The 16,931-nt window shown below is 47.7% G+C and overlaps 1 protein-coding gene across 1 annotated transcript in view; it reads right to left on the bottom strand.

Moving 5' to 3' along the window:
• Positions 1-16,931, bottom strand: part of LOC137536843 (uncharacterized) — a 461,091-nt gene that overhangs the window by 163,858 nt on the left and 280,302 nt on the right. The window contains exon 3 of the mRNA XM_068259031.1: positions 8,971-9,258. Within this exon, the coding sequence (XP_068115132.1) occupies positions 8,971-9,258 (288 nt within the window). The remainder of the gene's footprint in view (positions 1-8,970; positions 9,259-16,931) is intronic.

Below are 16,931 nucleotides of genomic sequence, written 5' to 3' on the forward strand. Positions count from 1 at the left end.
TACCACTATTCCCAGCAGACACAGAACAGTAAACAGAATGCTATATAGTGTGGCTGAGCGAGCGGTGTACCACTATTCCCAGCAGACACAGAACAGTGAACAGAATGCTATATAGTGTGGCTGAGCGAGCGGTGTACCACTATTCCCAGCAGACACAGAACAGTGAACAGAATGCTATATAGTGTGGCTGAGCGAGCGGTGTACTACTGTTCCCAGCAGACACAGAACAGTACACAGAATGCTATATAGTGTGGCTGAACGAGCGGTGTACTACTGTTCCCAGCAGACACAGAACAGTACACAGAATGCTATATAGTGTGGCTGAACGAGCGGTGTACCACTATTCCAAGCAGACACAGAACAGTGAACAGAATGCTATATAGTGTGGCTGAGCGAGCGGTGTACCACTATTCCCAGCAGACACAGAGTGGCAGTAAACAGAATGCTATATAGTGTGGCTGAGCGAGGTACACAGAGTGGCAGTAAACAGAATGCTATATAGTGTGGCTGTGCAAGCGGTGTACTACTATTCCCAGCAGACACAGAGTGGCAGTAAACAGAATGCTATATAGTGTGGCTGAGCGAGGTACACAGAGTGGCAGTAAACAGAATGCTGAGCGAGCGGTGTACTACTATTCCCAGCAGCGACACACAATGACTGGGGGGGACCCTGGCTAGCGTGGCTGGAGCGCGAACTACCCTGCCTGCCTACCCAAAGCTAAACCCACAGACAAATGGCGGAGATATGACGTGGTTCGGGTATTTATTTACCCGAACCACGTGACAGTTCGGCCAATCAGAGCGCGTTCGGGTCCGAACCACGTGACCCGTTCGGCCAATCACAGCGCTAGCCGAACGTTCGGGGAACGTTCGGCCATGCGCTCTTAGTTCGGCCATATGGCCGAACGGTTTGGCCGAGCACCGTCAGGTGTTCGGCCGAACTCGAACATCACCCGAACAGGGTGATGTTCTGCAGAACCCGAACAGTGGCGAACACTGTTCGCCCAACACTACAACCAGCAATCTGTCCCGATTTATTGACACACACCTCCAACCCCATGTTCAGGCCCTACCATCTTTTTTAAAAGATTCCCAGCATCTCATCCAACTGTTACACTCAACAACATGGCAGGACGACTACGTCTGGCTCACCTGTGATGTTACCTCCCTGTACACAAACATTCCACACTCTTTTGGACTTACCGCCTTACAATACTACCTTAAATCCAACACATACATGCCACCAATACAGCAATCATTTCTAGTACAATGCACTGAATTTATCCTTAACAACAATATTTTCACATTTCAAGAATCCACCTACCACCAAGTCAGCGGAGTATCCATGGGAAGTTCTTTCTCCCCTTCCTATGCAAACCTGGCCATGGGTCTCCTAGAACACATCAAATTATACTCAGATAACCCCTTCTCCAACAAAATCATCTTCTACAAAAGATATATCGACGATCTGATTTTTATATGGAAAGGTTCCTCTGACTCCATTCCCTCCTTTCTAGATTACCTTAATAACAATCCAGCAGGCCTACAATTTACCTCACACCATGACCCCACCTCCATTGAATTTCTAGATCTGGTCCTTTACACGGACCAACATCACATCAAAACCAAAACCTTTTTCAAACCCGTGGACGCCAATAATTATATACACTACCACAGTTTCCACCACCGCCCCTGGACCAAGAACATCCCCTACAGTCAATACAAAAGAATACATCGCAACTGCACAGATATCCAACAGTACAATATACAATCCAAAGTTCTGACAACCAAATTCACAGATCGGAAATACCCCAAAAAACTCCTACAGGACGCATACCACAAGGCAAAAATCCCGAAACCACCCACATTAGCTCCTGACACTGAAACCAGTAACGTACCCCGCTTCATTACCAAATACAGCCACCAGCATCAGTCCATTCGTAGCATCCTTAACAGAAGGTGGGAGGTCCTTCTCCAGGACCCCCACCTACGTCCCATCCTACCCACGAAACCAGCCATCACATATAGACGCGCCCCAAATCTTCGCAGCCTACTGGCTCCCAGCAGGCTCCGCCAACCCCCTATCAGCAATATGAACTCCCATACCACCTCTCCCCCCGGAAGTGCCCCATGCCAACATCAGAGATGTTTGGCATGCCAATTTGTCCTCAGTACATCTACCTTTTCCTCCTCGGTTACTAATACAACATTTAACATTAAAAACGCTATCAACTGTGGATCCAAATACATCATCTACGTCATTTCCTGCCCGTGCCAGCTACAGTATGTGGGCAGAACCACTCAAATAGCCAGAAGCAGAGTAGGACAACATAAAAGAAACATCAGCAAGAAATATCCCCTACACAGTGTCTCACGTCACTTCGCCACACACCACAACAGTGACCCTGCACTATTTCGTATCACCTTTATCGAATCTGTCCCACACTCCCGCTCTGACTCTTTTGACTCCCTCAGAAAACGAGAGATATATTGGATACAAATTCTAAAAACATTAACTCCAGGTGGCCTCAATGAGGTACTGGAGAAGATTTATTAGATACACTACTCAAAAATAACTGATCCCCCTTTTTTCAATCTGTCGCTCTCCTTTTATTAACTTATATGTGTTTTTTTTATAGGCATCACATGTCCTTTTTATGCAATTTTATGCTTCTTTATGTCCTTTCATAGCTTTTTATTATTTTTATTATTAGTTTTATGAGTTGTACTAGCAAATTGAGTTTGATCTTGAGGTCAATTTGTATATATTCATGAGATATGACAACGGTCGAGTACATATGCACGTTAGTATCAGTCACTTCTGGGAACCATGCGCATACGAGTATGTGTCCGTGTCCCTCAGGTGGGCATCTCTCCATGTGAATTTTTCTTGCGATCTTCCTTATATTTTTTACCTGTACAAATCCTATCCCTCTGTTCCCCCCCCCCCCCCCCCCCCTTCCCGTTTTTTTATGGTTACGTGAACCAAACATAACCAATACCTAAGTTAGGAGTGGATATTTGTATAGATATAGTTATGTTTTTGCATAATTGTTTTACATATTTGTATATCTAATGTTGTGACACTTACTGATGACACACATCATCAACACTAGTGCACACACACACTTAAACCTTCTATAATAACATGGCATGTCCTGGTAATTATTTAATTTCTAAACTGAAAAAGTTCTTCAAGTGGCCACTAGAGGGCAGCATCACTCCACTACCAGTATCTCCGGTAATGGTACACGTGTTTGTTACAAATATAGGAAGCCACTAGATCTAATTGTTTAACACATCGTTCTAATATCACTATACTTATGTCCAATTGCTTTTATGTATTCATGCTCATCCCCCTTGCCCACTTGATCCCTCTCACTGTTGCTGCCCGTTATTCCCTTATCCAACATGGCCACCCCTGTCTCTCGCGCATGCGCCGTCCGCATGTATAACTATCCCCTTCTCTTCCGTATACGTGTCAAGGTTCGCATGCGCAGTAGCGGCCAGCCTATGATGCGACCATGCGCACGCGCACTAGCGGTAAGCGGCATGACGTATTACACGCACCGCCCCGCTGCTCGTGACCCTTACCTCTTTCCCCAGTACGCTTACACCTGCCGCCCTCTGGTCTCCACCCACCCGCACATCCCATTGGTTCCTGACCTGGTCCACTGCCTCCAACCCCGCCCTCCAGCCACGCTGAATCTTACAACACTTGGATCTATTTAAAGGTCCTGAGCGGGCATACAAGCACAGAGGTGCTGAGCCTGATCAGGACAGATAGCTGGTAAGTGTTTTTGCACATATATTTAAAGACTATTACTCACTGGTATAATTTGCGATAGGAATGTTTTCCAGCTGGATATCTAAAAGTTGTAATCTACTAGTATAACCCTAACTTCCCTTAAACCCCACATATACTTACTGCAATAGATCACTCTCCCTTTAGCCCACCCATATTCCCACACCTCCTCCCACTTTTTACCCCTGGCCACCTTAGCCCCCCTCCCCCCTGAAACCCCCTCCCCCCCTCTCCCAATTCCAATACATTATACGACCAATCACACACTTTACTACTACCCATGTTATCATCACATTATCTCCCCTTAACATAAACATTATCGTGCGTACATGTTTATTATTATTATATACTTTATACAGTTCCCTGATGTGGTTTTTATCTCTGTCATCCTGTAGTGAGATACTCCTGTTTTTTAATGCCTGAGGAAGCGGGCTTTTGACCCGAGAAACGCGTCGCAGTATTTTGGAGTATGTGAATAAATTTCCGTTAATTTGAACTGACAGCATCGTGTCTGTTTTGGGTTGGTTGGTCCACCACCACCACCTAGATGTTTTAAACCTTTTATCATCTTTTATTCTACTGGCGCCTCTGTACACCGGTTTATCCAGCGAACCACCCTTGGTGGAAGGGTGTCATACCCTCCTTTCTTCTATCACAGAGAGCGACATCTTAATCCTGAGTGGGGACAGGCTTGTACTCCCCACCTGCCTATACAGTGGTTGCCTTTGCGGTAACCCGTGTTTGTAAGTATAATACTTACCTTCATTTATATTCCTCCTGGGTTAATACCTACTACACCATATTGGGCTCTCGGTTTGTCTCTTTTATATCGTTCAGAGACAAAACCTGCTCACCTATGGTATTGACTAATCCCAGGCGATAGCATTTGTCTGGCCTAGTAAAACCAGATAAAGCGTTTCTCTTTGGCCTCCTGTGACTCTTCTTCCCTAGACTCAGTCCTGTATACCCAATCTGCATTGATTCGGCTGGGGGTGAGGGAGACCGAGAAGAGTCGGGTAAGATAGTCCTTCCAGTAACTCTACCTCGAATCTGTCTCTGGTATCGCAAACGGCGATCTATCAGTATGGCCAAAGAAATTGCCTGGTCCACAGATTCAGGCTCAGGAAGGATATCCAATCATCACATCGTGAATTTCATTTGACAATCCTGCTATAAAACAATCTAACAAGGCATAATCTCCCCATCTCGCTGAAGCAGACCACTTCCTAAACTCAGCGGCGTAAACCTCCACTGATTTTCGATCCTGTCTGAGCAACTTGAGCTTCCGCTCAGCGGTGGAAGCGATGTCCGGTTCGTCATAAATTATGGCCATCGCTTTAAAAAATTCCTCAACTGAAGTCAGGGCCCCATCCCCAGGTTGAAGGCCATATGCCCAGGTCTGAGAATCCCCCGTCAACAGTGTCTTAATGAAGGTAATTCTCTGTGCGACAGTACCTGAAGAATTAGGTCCTAACTCAAAGTAAGATAACACTCGATTTTTAAAGTTTCGAAAGTCAGATCTGTGACCAGAAAACTTCTCGGGCACAGGCATACGTAAGTCTGTAACAAGAGGGGATCGCACTATGTTTATAGCAGATTGAAGTTCCTGAATAGCCCCAAATAGCTGACCGATCTGGTTCTGCTGGTTCAAAGCTATCCCGGAAAACTGGTTTACCGCATTGGTCAGGACTTCAATATGTCTACATAGTGCGTCCATTTGGGTTTGGTCTGCCATTCTGTAACGATTGGTGTCAACACGCAGAGAGAATCTGATTATTGGTGATCTGCAGAATCACCAGTAATGCAGATATACACCAGATTATGGATGATCTGCAGAATCACCAATAATCCAGGTATGTCTAACCTCTGGACACCTGAGATATGAGTGTTTGGTGTAACAGTAGCACTTTGAGTGAGAACCACCAGAGGAGCTGGAGGTTAGAAGAAGAAGGGAATTCACCCCAGACTGTGGGTGAATTCCTATAGGCTAAAGGCTCCCTAGGAGAGGGCCCTAGGCTTGGTTGCAGGATGCCCTGCTGCTAAGATGAACAGACTTGCCCTAACTGGATGTGAGATCCTAGCTCTCTACACCCTAGAGGCGGGCAAGGAAATACAAGTATACAGTGCTAGTCTTGGGTGTGAGGTCCGTAGTCACAACACCCTGGAACTAGTCTATCTCATAACATAGAAATGGTACAGTATCCTAGACTCGGGTGTGAGGTCCGTAGTCACAACACCCTGGAACTAGTCTAAAGCATAACATAGCATTGACACAGTATCCTAGGCTTGGGTGTGAGGTCCGTAGTCACAACACCCTGGAACTAGTCTATAGCATAACATAGCATTGACACAGTATCCTAGGCTTGGGTGTGAGGTCCGTAGTCACAACACCCTGGAACTGGTCTATAGCATAACATACGAGAATATTCTAGCTCAGTGTGAATTCCCAGGTCTTTCCCGGTTCTAACACACTGTAGGATCTGACTGAGGTCTGTGTGCTAACACATAAAGCATTCGCAATACAATACAATACAATAACATTTCTATAGCGCTTTTCTCCCATAGGACTCAAAGCGCAATGGCAGACAACCAGCAACTGACAAGCAAACTAAATATATAGCTGCTGGAGTCTGCCGCCCCGTCCAAGCCACTCAGCCAATCATGAGTCCAGCAGGAATCAGCTGATCCTCCTGATCAGCTGACACTTCCCCTGCTGGTATAAAGGTCCTGACATCTGGGCCGCGCGCGTAGCTCTCCATCCGCCTATGTGAACTAACAGACCCAGCCACACCAACTGCACGCTGCCGCGTACAAACCGCCGCATTGGACGCGAAAACAGCCGCCTTGCTGTCAGTACCTGCGGTGGCATTTCCGCGTTCTCTCGTGGTGCCAGGCGCACGTCTCCGCATGCCAGCCGCTGTGCTGCATGCGGACTCAGCCGTTCTGCCGTTAGTACACGCAGCGGCTTTTCCGCGTTTCCTCACACTCTGTCTGTCAATGTCATAGGTTGGTTTGCCTTCTTGAAACAGAATGAATTTACAATAATCCTAGGTAATGCCTAATGATGTTGATCCAGGGATTTTATCTGATTGCCATCTGGAGTCGGGAAGGAATTTTTCCCTTTTGGGGCTAATTGGACCATGCCTTGTAAGGGTTTTTTACAAGGCAGATAGGGGTCTAATCTGATGGGTAGCAGTGACAGGGGGTGATTGATGGGTAATTAGTGGGTGTTTAGGGTAGAGAACAGATGTAAACAATGCACTTGGGAGGTGATCTGACGTCGGATCTGCGGGCGATCTATTGGTGTGGGTGGGTGATCAGATTGCCCGCAAGGGGCAGGTTAGGGGCTGATTGATGGGTGGCAGTGACAGGGGGTGATTGATGGGTGGCAGTGACAGGCGGTGATTGATGGGTGATTGATGGGTGATTGACAGGTGATTGACTGTGGGCGATCAGGGGGCAGGGGGGGGGGAAATCAGTGTGCTTGGGTGCAGACTAGTGTGGCTGCAGCCTGCCCTGGTGGTCCCTCGGACTCTGGGACCACCAGGGCAGGAGGCAGCCTGTATAATAGGCTTTGTATACATTACTATTATACGCATCGATGGCGGAGATTTGTATTCCTCCGCCTGCCGGCGCTGCTAAGTGGCCGGCGAGCTGGAGGCTAAATCCCCGGCCATCGATCCCCGGCGGAGGATCGCGTCAAGGATGACGCGATCGCTCCGCCCATGCCCGTACAAGGACCGCCGCCAATTGTACATGCGGTGGTCCTTGCGGGATCCACTTTCCCACCGCCCCTGTGGAGTGGGCGGTTGGTAAGTGGTTAATATTCAGGGAAGTGGGTGGAGCCTATAATAGCCAATCAAAATTCACCTGTTGATTTTCAAGTGGAATATTTAAATTGCTGCCATTTTTACACTGTTAATAGCAGAGTCCTCAAACCTGCTTCAGTTGGTGATTGGGTGACTGGGGTTCAAATGCTGGAGAGAGGGTGAAGCCACAAACAGCCAATCTGATTTGTTTAATTTCTATTGGAATATACAAATTATTGATGCCAAGGACCCCAAAGCTCCCAAACTTGGTCATTGAGTGTTTGTGCATTAGGGTTAGAAAGTTGGCGGAGCCAACATCAGTGAAATACATACCCGGGCAATGCCGGGTCATCAGTGGGTGGAGACAAATACAAATTTCACCGGGAAAATGTAAACTGCAGCCATTCTTACACTGTTAATGGCAAGGTTCTTAAACTTTGCACAGTTGGTCACTGGGAGACTGGGATTAATATTCAGAAAAGTGGGTGGATCCTACAAAAGTGAATTAAGCTTCACCTATTGCTTTTCAAGGGAATATTTAATTGCTGCCATTCTTGCACTGTTAATGGCACAGGCCTCAAACCTGGTACAGTTGGTTATTGGGTGACTGGGGTTCAAATTCAGAAAAGGGGGTGGAGCTACAAACAGCCAATCAGATTTTTTTCATTTCAATGCAAATTATTGATACCAAAGACTGCAAAGCTCACAAACTTGGTCATTGAGTAATTGTGTGTTAGGGTTATAAAAAGTATGCAGAGCCAACACCAGCCAAATACATACCCGGGCAACGCCGGGCAATCAGCTAGTTTATTATAAAAGACGTTTTGGAAGCAATTTATAGGCCACTTAAGGTTTTCAATCCGGATATCCGGATCTACCTGGATAATGGGTCAGATATCCGGATCGCTTCGGATTGCTGAACGGTTTGAATTCGGATATCCGGTTTTATCCAGATATTTTGCTCTCCGGATCCGGATGAACCCGGGTATCAAAAAGAAGTATCTGAGCAACACTGGTATAAGTCGCAGTCTAAGAATAATTAGGAGAAGACTAAATAAGGGAGCCTTTAGCTAACTGGTGGATTTGAGAAGATTGAGCAGTGCTACTGGGAGACCAGGGTTCGAATCCTGGCTAGGTCAAGTAACTATTCAGTAAGGAGTTCAAGGCAAGACTCCCTAACACTGCAGGGTGGCCTCTTGAGCGCGTCCCAGTGGCTGCAGCTCTTGAGCGCTTTGAGTCCAACAGGAGAAAAGCGCTATATAAATGTTCAGATTATTATTATTATTACTTGTCCACCAATGAAACTGCCCCCTTTTATTGATGAGAATATAAAATCCCTTTAAGATAAACCAGTACCTTTTTCGTCTGCCTTTTTCTGGAGGTCCTCTGCAGGTCCCATAAGTTTGACCAGTTTCAGGACGTATACTGTCAACTCTAAAGCCTTTCCTCCATATGTATCTATGAGGCAGTTCTTTGTAGCTATGCAGTCTGCGTTCTCCACTCGTCCACGAGGGACTGGAGAGAGATCGTCAAAAGAGAAGTCAGATAACTTGTCTTTAAATCTCCTGAAGTCTTGTTCTTTGAGGTCTTCCAAAGAATCACAAAGCAGGTCTCCAATAGTGCGTGAGTTCTGTATATGGGTATCTGAGGAAAAGAGCAAGAAGTTTTGAATCAGGACCATTTATTGGCTACCTTAGAAGAAAAGCAGTAAGCTTTTGGTTATAAAGCCTTCATCAGACTGATTCCTGTATACTGACAAAATTAGGAACACAGCTTATATACGCTGGGCATTGAAAAGGAGATACATGGTTCTGCAATAAATGTACAGGATTCATTACTTACTACTTATTAATTAATTACAGCATTCAAGAGGGTCCTACATTTTGCTGGCTAATTTATGACAAAAAAGATAAGACTTAAACATCATATTCCACAGACTCAGTGTGAAGAGGAGACATTGTTAAAACTCATTCAAACATACCATATTTTTCGGACCATAAGACGCTCTGGACCATAAGACGCACCTAGGTTTTGTGGACAAAAATCAGGAAAAAAAATTATATACTTATCCTGGTGTGTCCATGGCACAGGGGCGTCTTATGGACCTTTTCCCCCAATCCCCCCAAATGATAATGGCTCCTTTGTACCTCTTGTGTCCCTCCTTGTCCTCCTCAGTCCTTCCTGTGGCCCCCATATCCTTCCTGCTTTCGTTCTGTGTCCCCCTTTTTCTGTCCTGTGTCCCCCTCTGTGTCCTGGGGATATCCTGTCGCCTTTTGCTGAATCTTCCATGGCCCCCTTCAGATGCCTGCCAGCTAATCACTCACCGCACCAATGCCCCATTGTGTCACAGGTGGCCTCCATGATTATTCATCCTTCAGATGTCAGCAAATCTTGTGGGGGCGCTATCAATCATGGCTGCTGCAGCGGCCCGACACGCTGACCCCTGCCGTCACTCTTCCTACTGGCCGGATCCGCGTACAGCAGCGTCAATGCGGGCATTCCATTAAGTCCGCTCTGCCAAAGGGCTGCCTCGTTCTTCCTCCAACGTCCATTTTAACTTGCTGCCAGTCATGGTCAGACACGCTGACCCATATGCCGTCCACCGCGATCGTGCACTGTTCCTCCCGGCATCTGCCTCCATTTGTCCCTATCAGGCGCCGCCAGCCAATCAGGAGGGGGCCGATGGTCTTGAGGGCGGGAGCAAGCTCTGCCATTCTGGCCAATCGAGTGCAGTGATTGGCCAGAATGGCAGAGCCTGCTCCCGCCCTCAAGACCATCGGCCCCCTCCTGATTGGCTGGCGGCGCCTGATAGGGACAAATGGAGGCAGATGCCGGGAGGAACAGTGCGCGATCGCGGTGGACGGCATATGGGTCAGCGTGTCTGACCATGACTGGCAGCAAGTTAAAATGGACGTTGGAGGAAGAACGAGGCAGCCCTTTGGCAGAGCGGACTTAATGGAATGCCCGCATTGACGCTGCTGTACGCGGATCCGGCCAGTAGGAAGAGTGACGGCAGGGGTCAGTGTGTCGGGCCGCTGCAGCAGCCATGATTGATAGCGCCCCCACAAGATTTGCTGACATCTGAAGGATGAATAATCATGGAGGCCACCCGGAGATTATCATTAAAGTGAGTGACACAATGGGACATTGGTGCGGTGGGCGGCAGGGGTTAGTGTGCCTGACCGCTGTGCGTGTGTAGGTCCCTGATGCTGGTCCCAATTGTTACATTCGGACCATAAGACGCACATACTTTTCCCCCCCACTTTTGAGGGAGAAAAAGTGCGTCTTATGGTCCGGAAAATACGGTAACTTGGTCAGGCTACATATAATGTTTGCTATGGGCTAAAGCAAATTTTATAATTTATAAACCTTCTTACCAACACAAGAATTAAAAAAGGAAGAGAGGAAAGACAGTAGATTCCAACTCCAGCTGTCCAGGCAAAATGCAAGTGAGGCATAGAATAGCTCTATTGTATGTAAATAGATTGCTCTTAAAGGCCCTGATTCACAAAGCGGTGCTAACAGTTAGCACCCTGGTGAAAAGCCCTTTATCATGCCTAAACTCAGTTTAGGCATGATAAGTTTAGGTGTGATAAATTTAGGTGTGATAAGTTAAGGCATGATAAGTTTAGGTGTGATAAGTTTAGGCATGATAAGTTTAAGCGCCAACTGCGTTAGCACCAGGGTTGCCAACCCAATTTCTCATTTTTCCTGGACAAAATGGTCAAAAAATCTGGACAGCCCAAATTTTGGACTGACGGGGCGGAGTCAGGGGCGGGGTCAGTAGCGGGCTTTTTAGGGAACTTCTTGTGAATTTCGGGAGGAAAGAAACATACTGTAGCTGGAGCAGGTGATTACTGCATATGGCTCATGTGAAACAGCCCACCTGAACTGAGAAGGCTTGTTTCCCGATAAAAGAAACGTGATGTCCGTACTATATAAATACATAATAATAATAATATGGTAGGACATTAGACTATGACTATGGTAGGATTAGATTGTGAGCTCCTCTGAGGACAGTCAGTGACATGACTATGTACACTGTAAAGTGCTGCAGAAGATGTCAGTGCTATATAAATACATAATAATAATATGGTGGGACATTATACTATGACTATGGTAGGATTAGACTGTGAGCTCCTCTGAGGACAGTCAGTGACATGACTATGTACTCTGTAATGTGCTGCAGAAGATGTCAGAGCTATATAAAAACATAATAATAATATGGTAGGACATTAGACTATGACTATGGTAGGATTAGATTGTGAGCACCTCTGAGGACAGTCAGTGACATGACTATGTACTCTGTAAAGTGCTGCAGAAGATGTCAGTGCTATATAAATACATAATAATAATATGGTGGGACATTACACTATGACTATGGTGGGATTAGACTGTGAGCTCCTCTGAGGACAGTCAGTGACATGACTATGTACTCTGTAATGTGCTGCAGAAGATGCCAGATCCTCTGGTCCCCTGCAGCGCCTCACTTTTGGTTCCGGCACTCAGCACGTTAATAGTCACTGACTGCACCTGTGCGACCCTGTCTGGCTGCACAGGCCCAGCGGCCCATTTACCCGCTGAGTCGCTGGAACCAAAAGTGGGGCGCTGCAGGGGACCAGAGGATCTGTTTGTGACCGTGCGGACTGAGTCGGACACAGAGCGGCTGGAGGGAGGGGGCCAGTAAAAGCCCCAGATAAGTTACTCTTGCTTTTTTTAGGTTCCCTTTCAAGCAGACCTTAACTCAGAACTTCCTCTATGCTCTGAAAGATAAGCAACAGCATAATAACCTTTAAAGAAAAAACATTTCTTTGTTACAGCTAATACAAATCCTACAATAATTCTGGAGCGTATCTACTTCCTGCTTTCTTGGAAGCAAACATATTGTTAACATACTGTGGTTTAAAATGAGCTTATCTGCCATGGCAGTCAGGTGACACAGGGAGAGATCAAATTACAAATTGTGGACAGCATAGTGGCGTAGTGGTTGCAGCGCTGGGTCCCTGGTTCCATTCCCAGCCATGGCAAAGAGTTTGTATTATCTCAGTGTGACTGCGTGGGTTTCCTCCAGACACTCTGGTTTTCTCCTACACCCCAAAAACATACAGATAACTAAAAATTGGCTTCCCCTAAAATTGGCCTATTGTATTGACATGCACGATGGAGGACTCATAACTACAGTTGGGATTAGAGTGCGAGCTCCTCTGAGGACAGTTAAATGTCATGACTATGTACTCTGTACAGTGCTGCAGAAGATGTCACGCTACAGCAATACTAAATAATAATAAATAGACACAAATGAAGAGGAATTAAACAGGCTAAATTCTCTAAATACATATGGGTGTATTTCTCCACACTTCCCTTCTGTCCTGTTCAGGTCACACAAACACTTTTAGGAATGTAAGAACTACGTTGCCCCCCTCACCTCACAGTGCAGTAGATAGCTGAAGCTGTCCCTTCCCTCTGCATCGCCTGCTGTCTGAATACAGGCATGATGCATGAATGAACTGTGTGACCTGGTGGCCAGTGGTCACAATCAGCCAGCTGTCATGATGATGGCATAACCTATAAACCTCCAGCCCACACATAATACCCAATAAAGTCCCCACCATACCACCTCTGAACATGTCAAAACACTGGACAACCATGTAACGTGGAGAAAATAAAGGCCAGAGCAGCCTTTAGTCTTTATTGGATAATTTAACAATAGTGCAAAACATAAGAAATTAGAAGGGAGGGATCCGGAGGTATAACATTAACCATATTTGTAAACATGAGAAGGGAATGCAGCACTTTTTTTAACCGGCCCCCGCCGCGAACACCGGCTCAGGGACAGCTGCATCCCGCCCAACAAAGTCCTTTATCTGCAGACGTTGCTCTTCTTCGGAAGGTCTACGCCCCTAGGCGGAAACCTCACCTCCCATTTTCAACCTCCGGATACCGTATCCCCTCCACACCGGGCTGGCAGGACACCTCATGCCTGCGCGGCCCACCACAGCCTAAGAGCTCTCTGGATTCGCTCGCTAAGGGCCAGAGTCCAAAGATCTGTGCCCACAGCGTTCAGATGGACCCCATCAAATCTCAAAAATCTAGAAGTGTCCACTTCCAAGTCTACGTGACGCACGGCCACTCCGCCATTGCGCACCACGAACCGCGATACTTCCCTGTTAAGTTTTTTCCGGGCCCTATTAACCCTATCTACTGATCTGGCCTGGCTCCATCTGAGCCGGCCTACCACCTCCGACCAAACTACTATCATGTCCGGGAAACTGGCTCTCAAACGCAAAAATTCGAATTTTATGTCCCGGACAATACGCCTAGTAGGGCGTGACGCCAGGTCGTTACCAACTGCGTGGATCACTAAAATGTCCGGGTGGCGATCCAACCTGGCAAATCGGTGAACCTCAGGCACCACCCTAGCCCATAACATACCGGGCACCCCGATCCATCGTACACAAGCCTGGGATCGGGATATGCCCAACTGCCGGCCCTCAGGCCTTGCTCCTGCACGCCGAGCTCCCCAGGCAACGTACGAATGGCCGAGGATCCAGACCAGGCAGGGGAGGGAGTCTGAAACACAAATAACAAGAAACAGAAAAGCTTACACCAGGTACCATAGAGAATAACGCCCAACAAACAATAAAAAAGGGGGGGGGGGGAGGATGGGGTGAGGTGAGGGTGGGAGTGGGGTGAGAGTTTATACGAAAATCGGTTCGAGAAACAGAGGGCACCTGCTCATACTCAAATAAGGTGGGGCCTGATGTAGGAACGAAAACGATCAGATTCCCACCGGCCGATGCGTTTTATACATGAGCCGCTCAAACCTGCCCTAGCAGCTTCAGTAGCGGCCCCAATGCGAAACGAATGGGAGGCGAAACTGAAGGGGTCATATCCCAGAATCCTCAGCAGCTTCCTAAAGACTGCCACAAATTGCAAACGAGACAGAGATGACCCGTCCTCATGGCACAAGAAGGCCACCCCTCTAGGTGATCGGACATTCGAGAAACTCCTAACTGACTCAAGTGGACAAGCTGAAGACCCCTGCACCGGGAAAAGAGTAATTGTCTTGCCCCTGCCCAACTGATCCGTTTTTGACTTGCGAAGCACTACCACCACTGACCTGGGAGAAATGGAAACATCACCCGGCAGCAAACCGCCGGGAGACGACTTCCTAGTGCTCACCAACTCCCCTATCCTGAAAGCCCCAAAGAAGGCAAGCGAAAAGGCAGCAGAGAACAAACAGACCTCATACTGGGAGAAGCAAACATCAGACAAACGTAAAAACATGTCGGTCAGGATCAAAAAGGACACCGGGCGGCGCTGATCGCTTACTGAAACCCCCGACCGATAGCCCTCTAAGGCCAACTGAACCCGAGAATCTTTTGTAACATCCGAGGCTCCTTGCATTTTGAATAAAAAGGCAAGAGCCGTGAGTTTTTTGGTCAAAGCTGAAGGGGATATACCCGCGGATCCATTAATTGCCATAAAATGGAAAAGAACACATAAGCGCTCTTCACTAGATTTTCCCGCGCCGCATTGTCGCAACAAATCATTCCACTGTAACCAGACCGCCGAGTAACTGCTCCACGTAGAGGCCGATACCGACCGTTGCATCCACTCCTCTATCGCCCAAAAGGAATCGTCCATAAGGCCTCCGGGCAAGGCAGGCCCTGTCGCTCGGCTCCCGGGGCTTCTCTGCGGAAACGATCCCACTGGAAACGAGAGAGGGCGTCAGCAACGTCGTTCTCCAGCCCAGGGAGGTGAACAGCATACACATACATGTTGTAACGAAGACACAGCAAGACCAAGTGCCGAAGCAAGCACACAGCAGGAGGGGACGAAGCGGACACTCGATTTATGGCCATAACTACGCCCAGGTTGTCACAATTGAACTTGATTTGTTTGTTAGTTAACTGACTGCCCCATAGTGCAACGGAAACCACGATCGGAAACAACTCCAACAGCAAAAGGTTCCTTGTAAAACCCACTTGAACCCACTCCCCCGGCCATGGGGCTGCACTCCACTGTCCAGCAAAGTAAGCCCCGTAACCGCAAGCTCCCGAAGCGTCGGTAAATAACTCGAGGTCAAAGTTAGTAGTGCCCTCGTCCATCCACATCGAACGCCCATTAAAGTCTCTGAGAAAAGAGACCCACATGGACAAATCGTCACGTAGCTCCTTACGCAAACGAATTCGATGATGAGGAACACACACTCCTGCTGTAGCAGAGGCCAAGCGCCTGCAAAATATGCGACCCATCGGCATGATTCTGCAGGCGAAGTTTAGCTTGCCCAGCAAGGACTGTAGCGCGCGCAGCGTAATCTTTTAACCCGCCAATGCCTCAACCATCGTCTTTTGCAGGTCCGCCACTTTGTCTTCTGGGAGACGACATTCCATGGCGACCGAATCGATGGTAATACCCAAGAACTTGATGACTGTTCGCGGGCCCTCAGTTTTTTCCTCTGCCAGGGGAATTCCGAATGAGTGACAAATTTGCTGCATGGTAGCCAACAGGTACCCACAATGTGGTGAATCTCTGGGACCCAAGAAGAGAAAATCATCCAAATAATGGATGACCGAACCCAAACCCGACACGTCCTTTACCACCCACTCGACAAACGTGCTAAAAGCCTCAAAAAACTGGCAGGAAATGGAACACCCCATGGGGAGACACATATCAACATAGAAACTGTCCTCCCAAAAACAGCCCAATAAGCGAAAGCTCACAGGGTGAACTGGCAAAAGCCAAAACGCGGATTCCACGTCCGTCTTTGCCAATAGCGTTCCTTGTCCTAACCGCCTAACCCATTTAACTGCCTCGTCGAAAGACGTGTAAACGACCGATGATTCACCCGGATCTATACCGTCATTCACCGACGCGCCCTTGGGATAGGAGAGATGGTGTATGAGTCGAAACGCGTTTGGTTCCTTCTTGGGTACCAGCCCCAGTGGGGAAACCACCAGGTCCCCCAGCGGCAGTTCGTTAAATGGACCCGCCATGCGCCCCAAGGAAACCTCCTTGGCCAACTTCTGAGAAATGACGTCCGGGCGCAGGGCTACCGATTTCAGGTTACGAAATGGGGGGGACACGGTGGAGGAGCAAGTGCTAGGGATAACAAAACCGTCAGTAAAACCATGCAATAAAAAGGAGGCAGCCTTAACATCCGGATACCTACTTAGATAACGCTCCATCCCTTGCACCTTCACCGGAGTCCTCCCTTTTACTTGAAGGATCGGCGGAACGTCCCTTGCTCGCTTTAAAGCACCTGCAAGAGGCGTGATTGCCACCGCAGGAGGAGCACTCGTGCTTGAAACGGC

The sequence above is a fragment of the Hyperolius riggenbachi genome, chromosome 10, assembly GCF_040937935.1.
Source record: "Hyperolius riggenbachi isolate aHypRig1 chromosome 10, aHypRig1.pri, whole genome shotgun sequence".
Taxonomy (NCBI): domain Eukaryota; kingdom Metazoa; phylum Chordata; class Amphibia; order Anura; family Hyperoliidae; genus Hyperolius; species Hyperolius riggenbachi.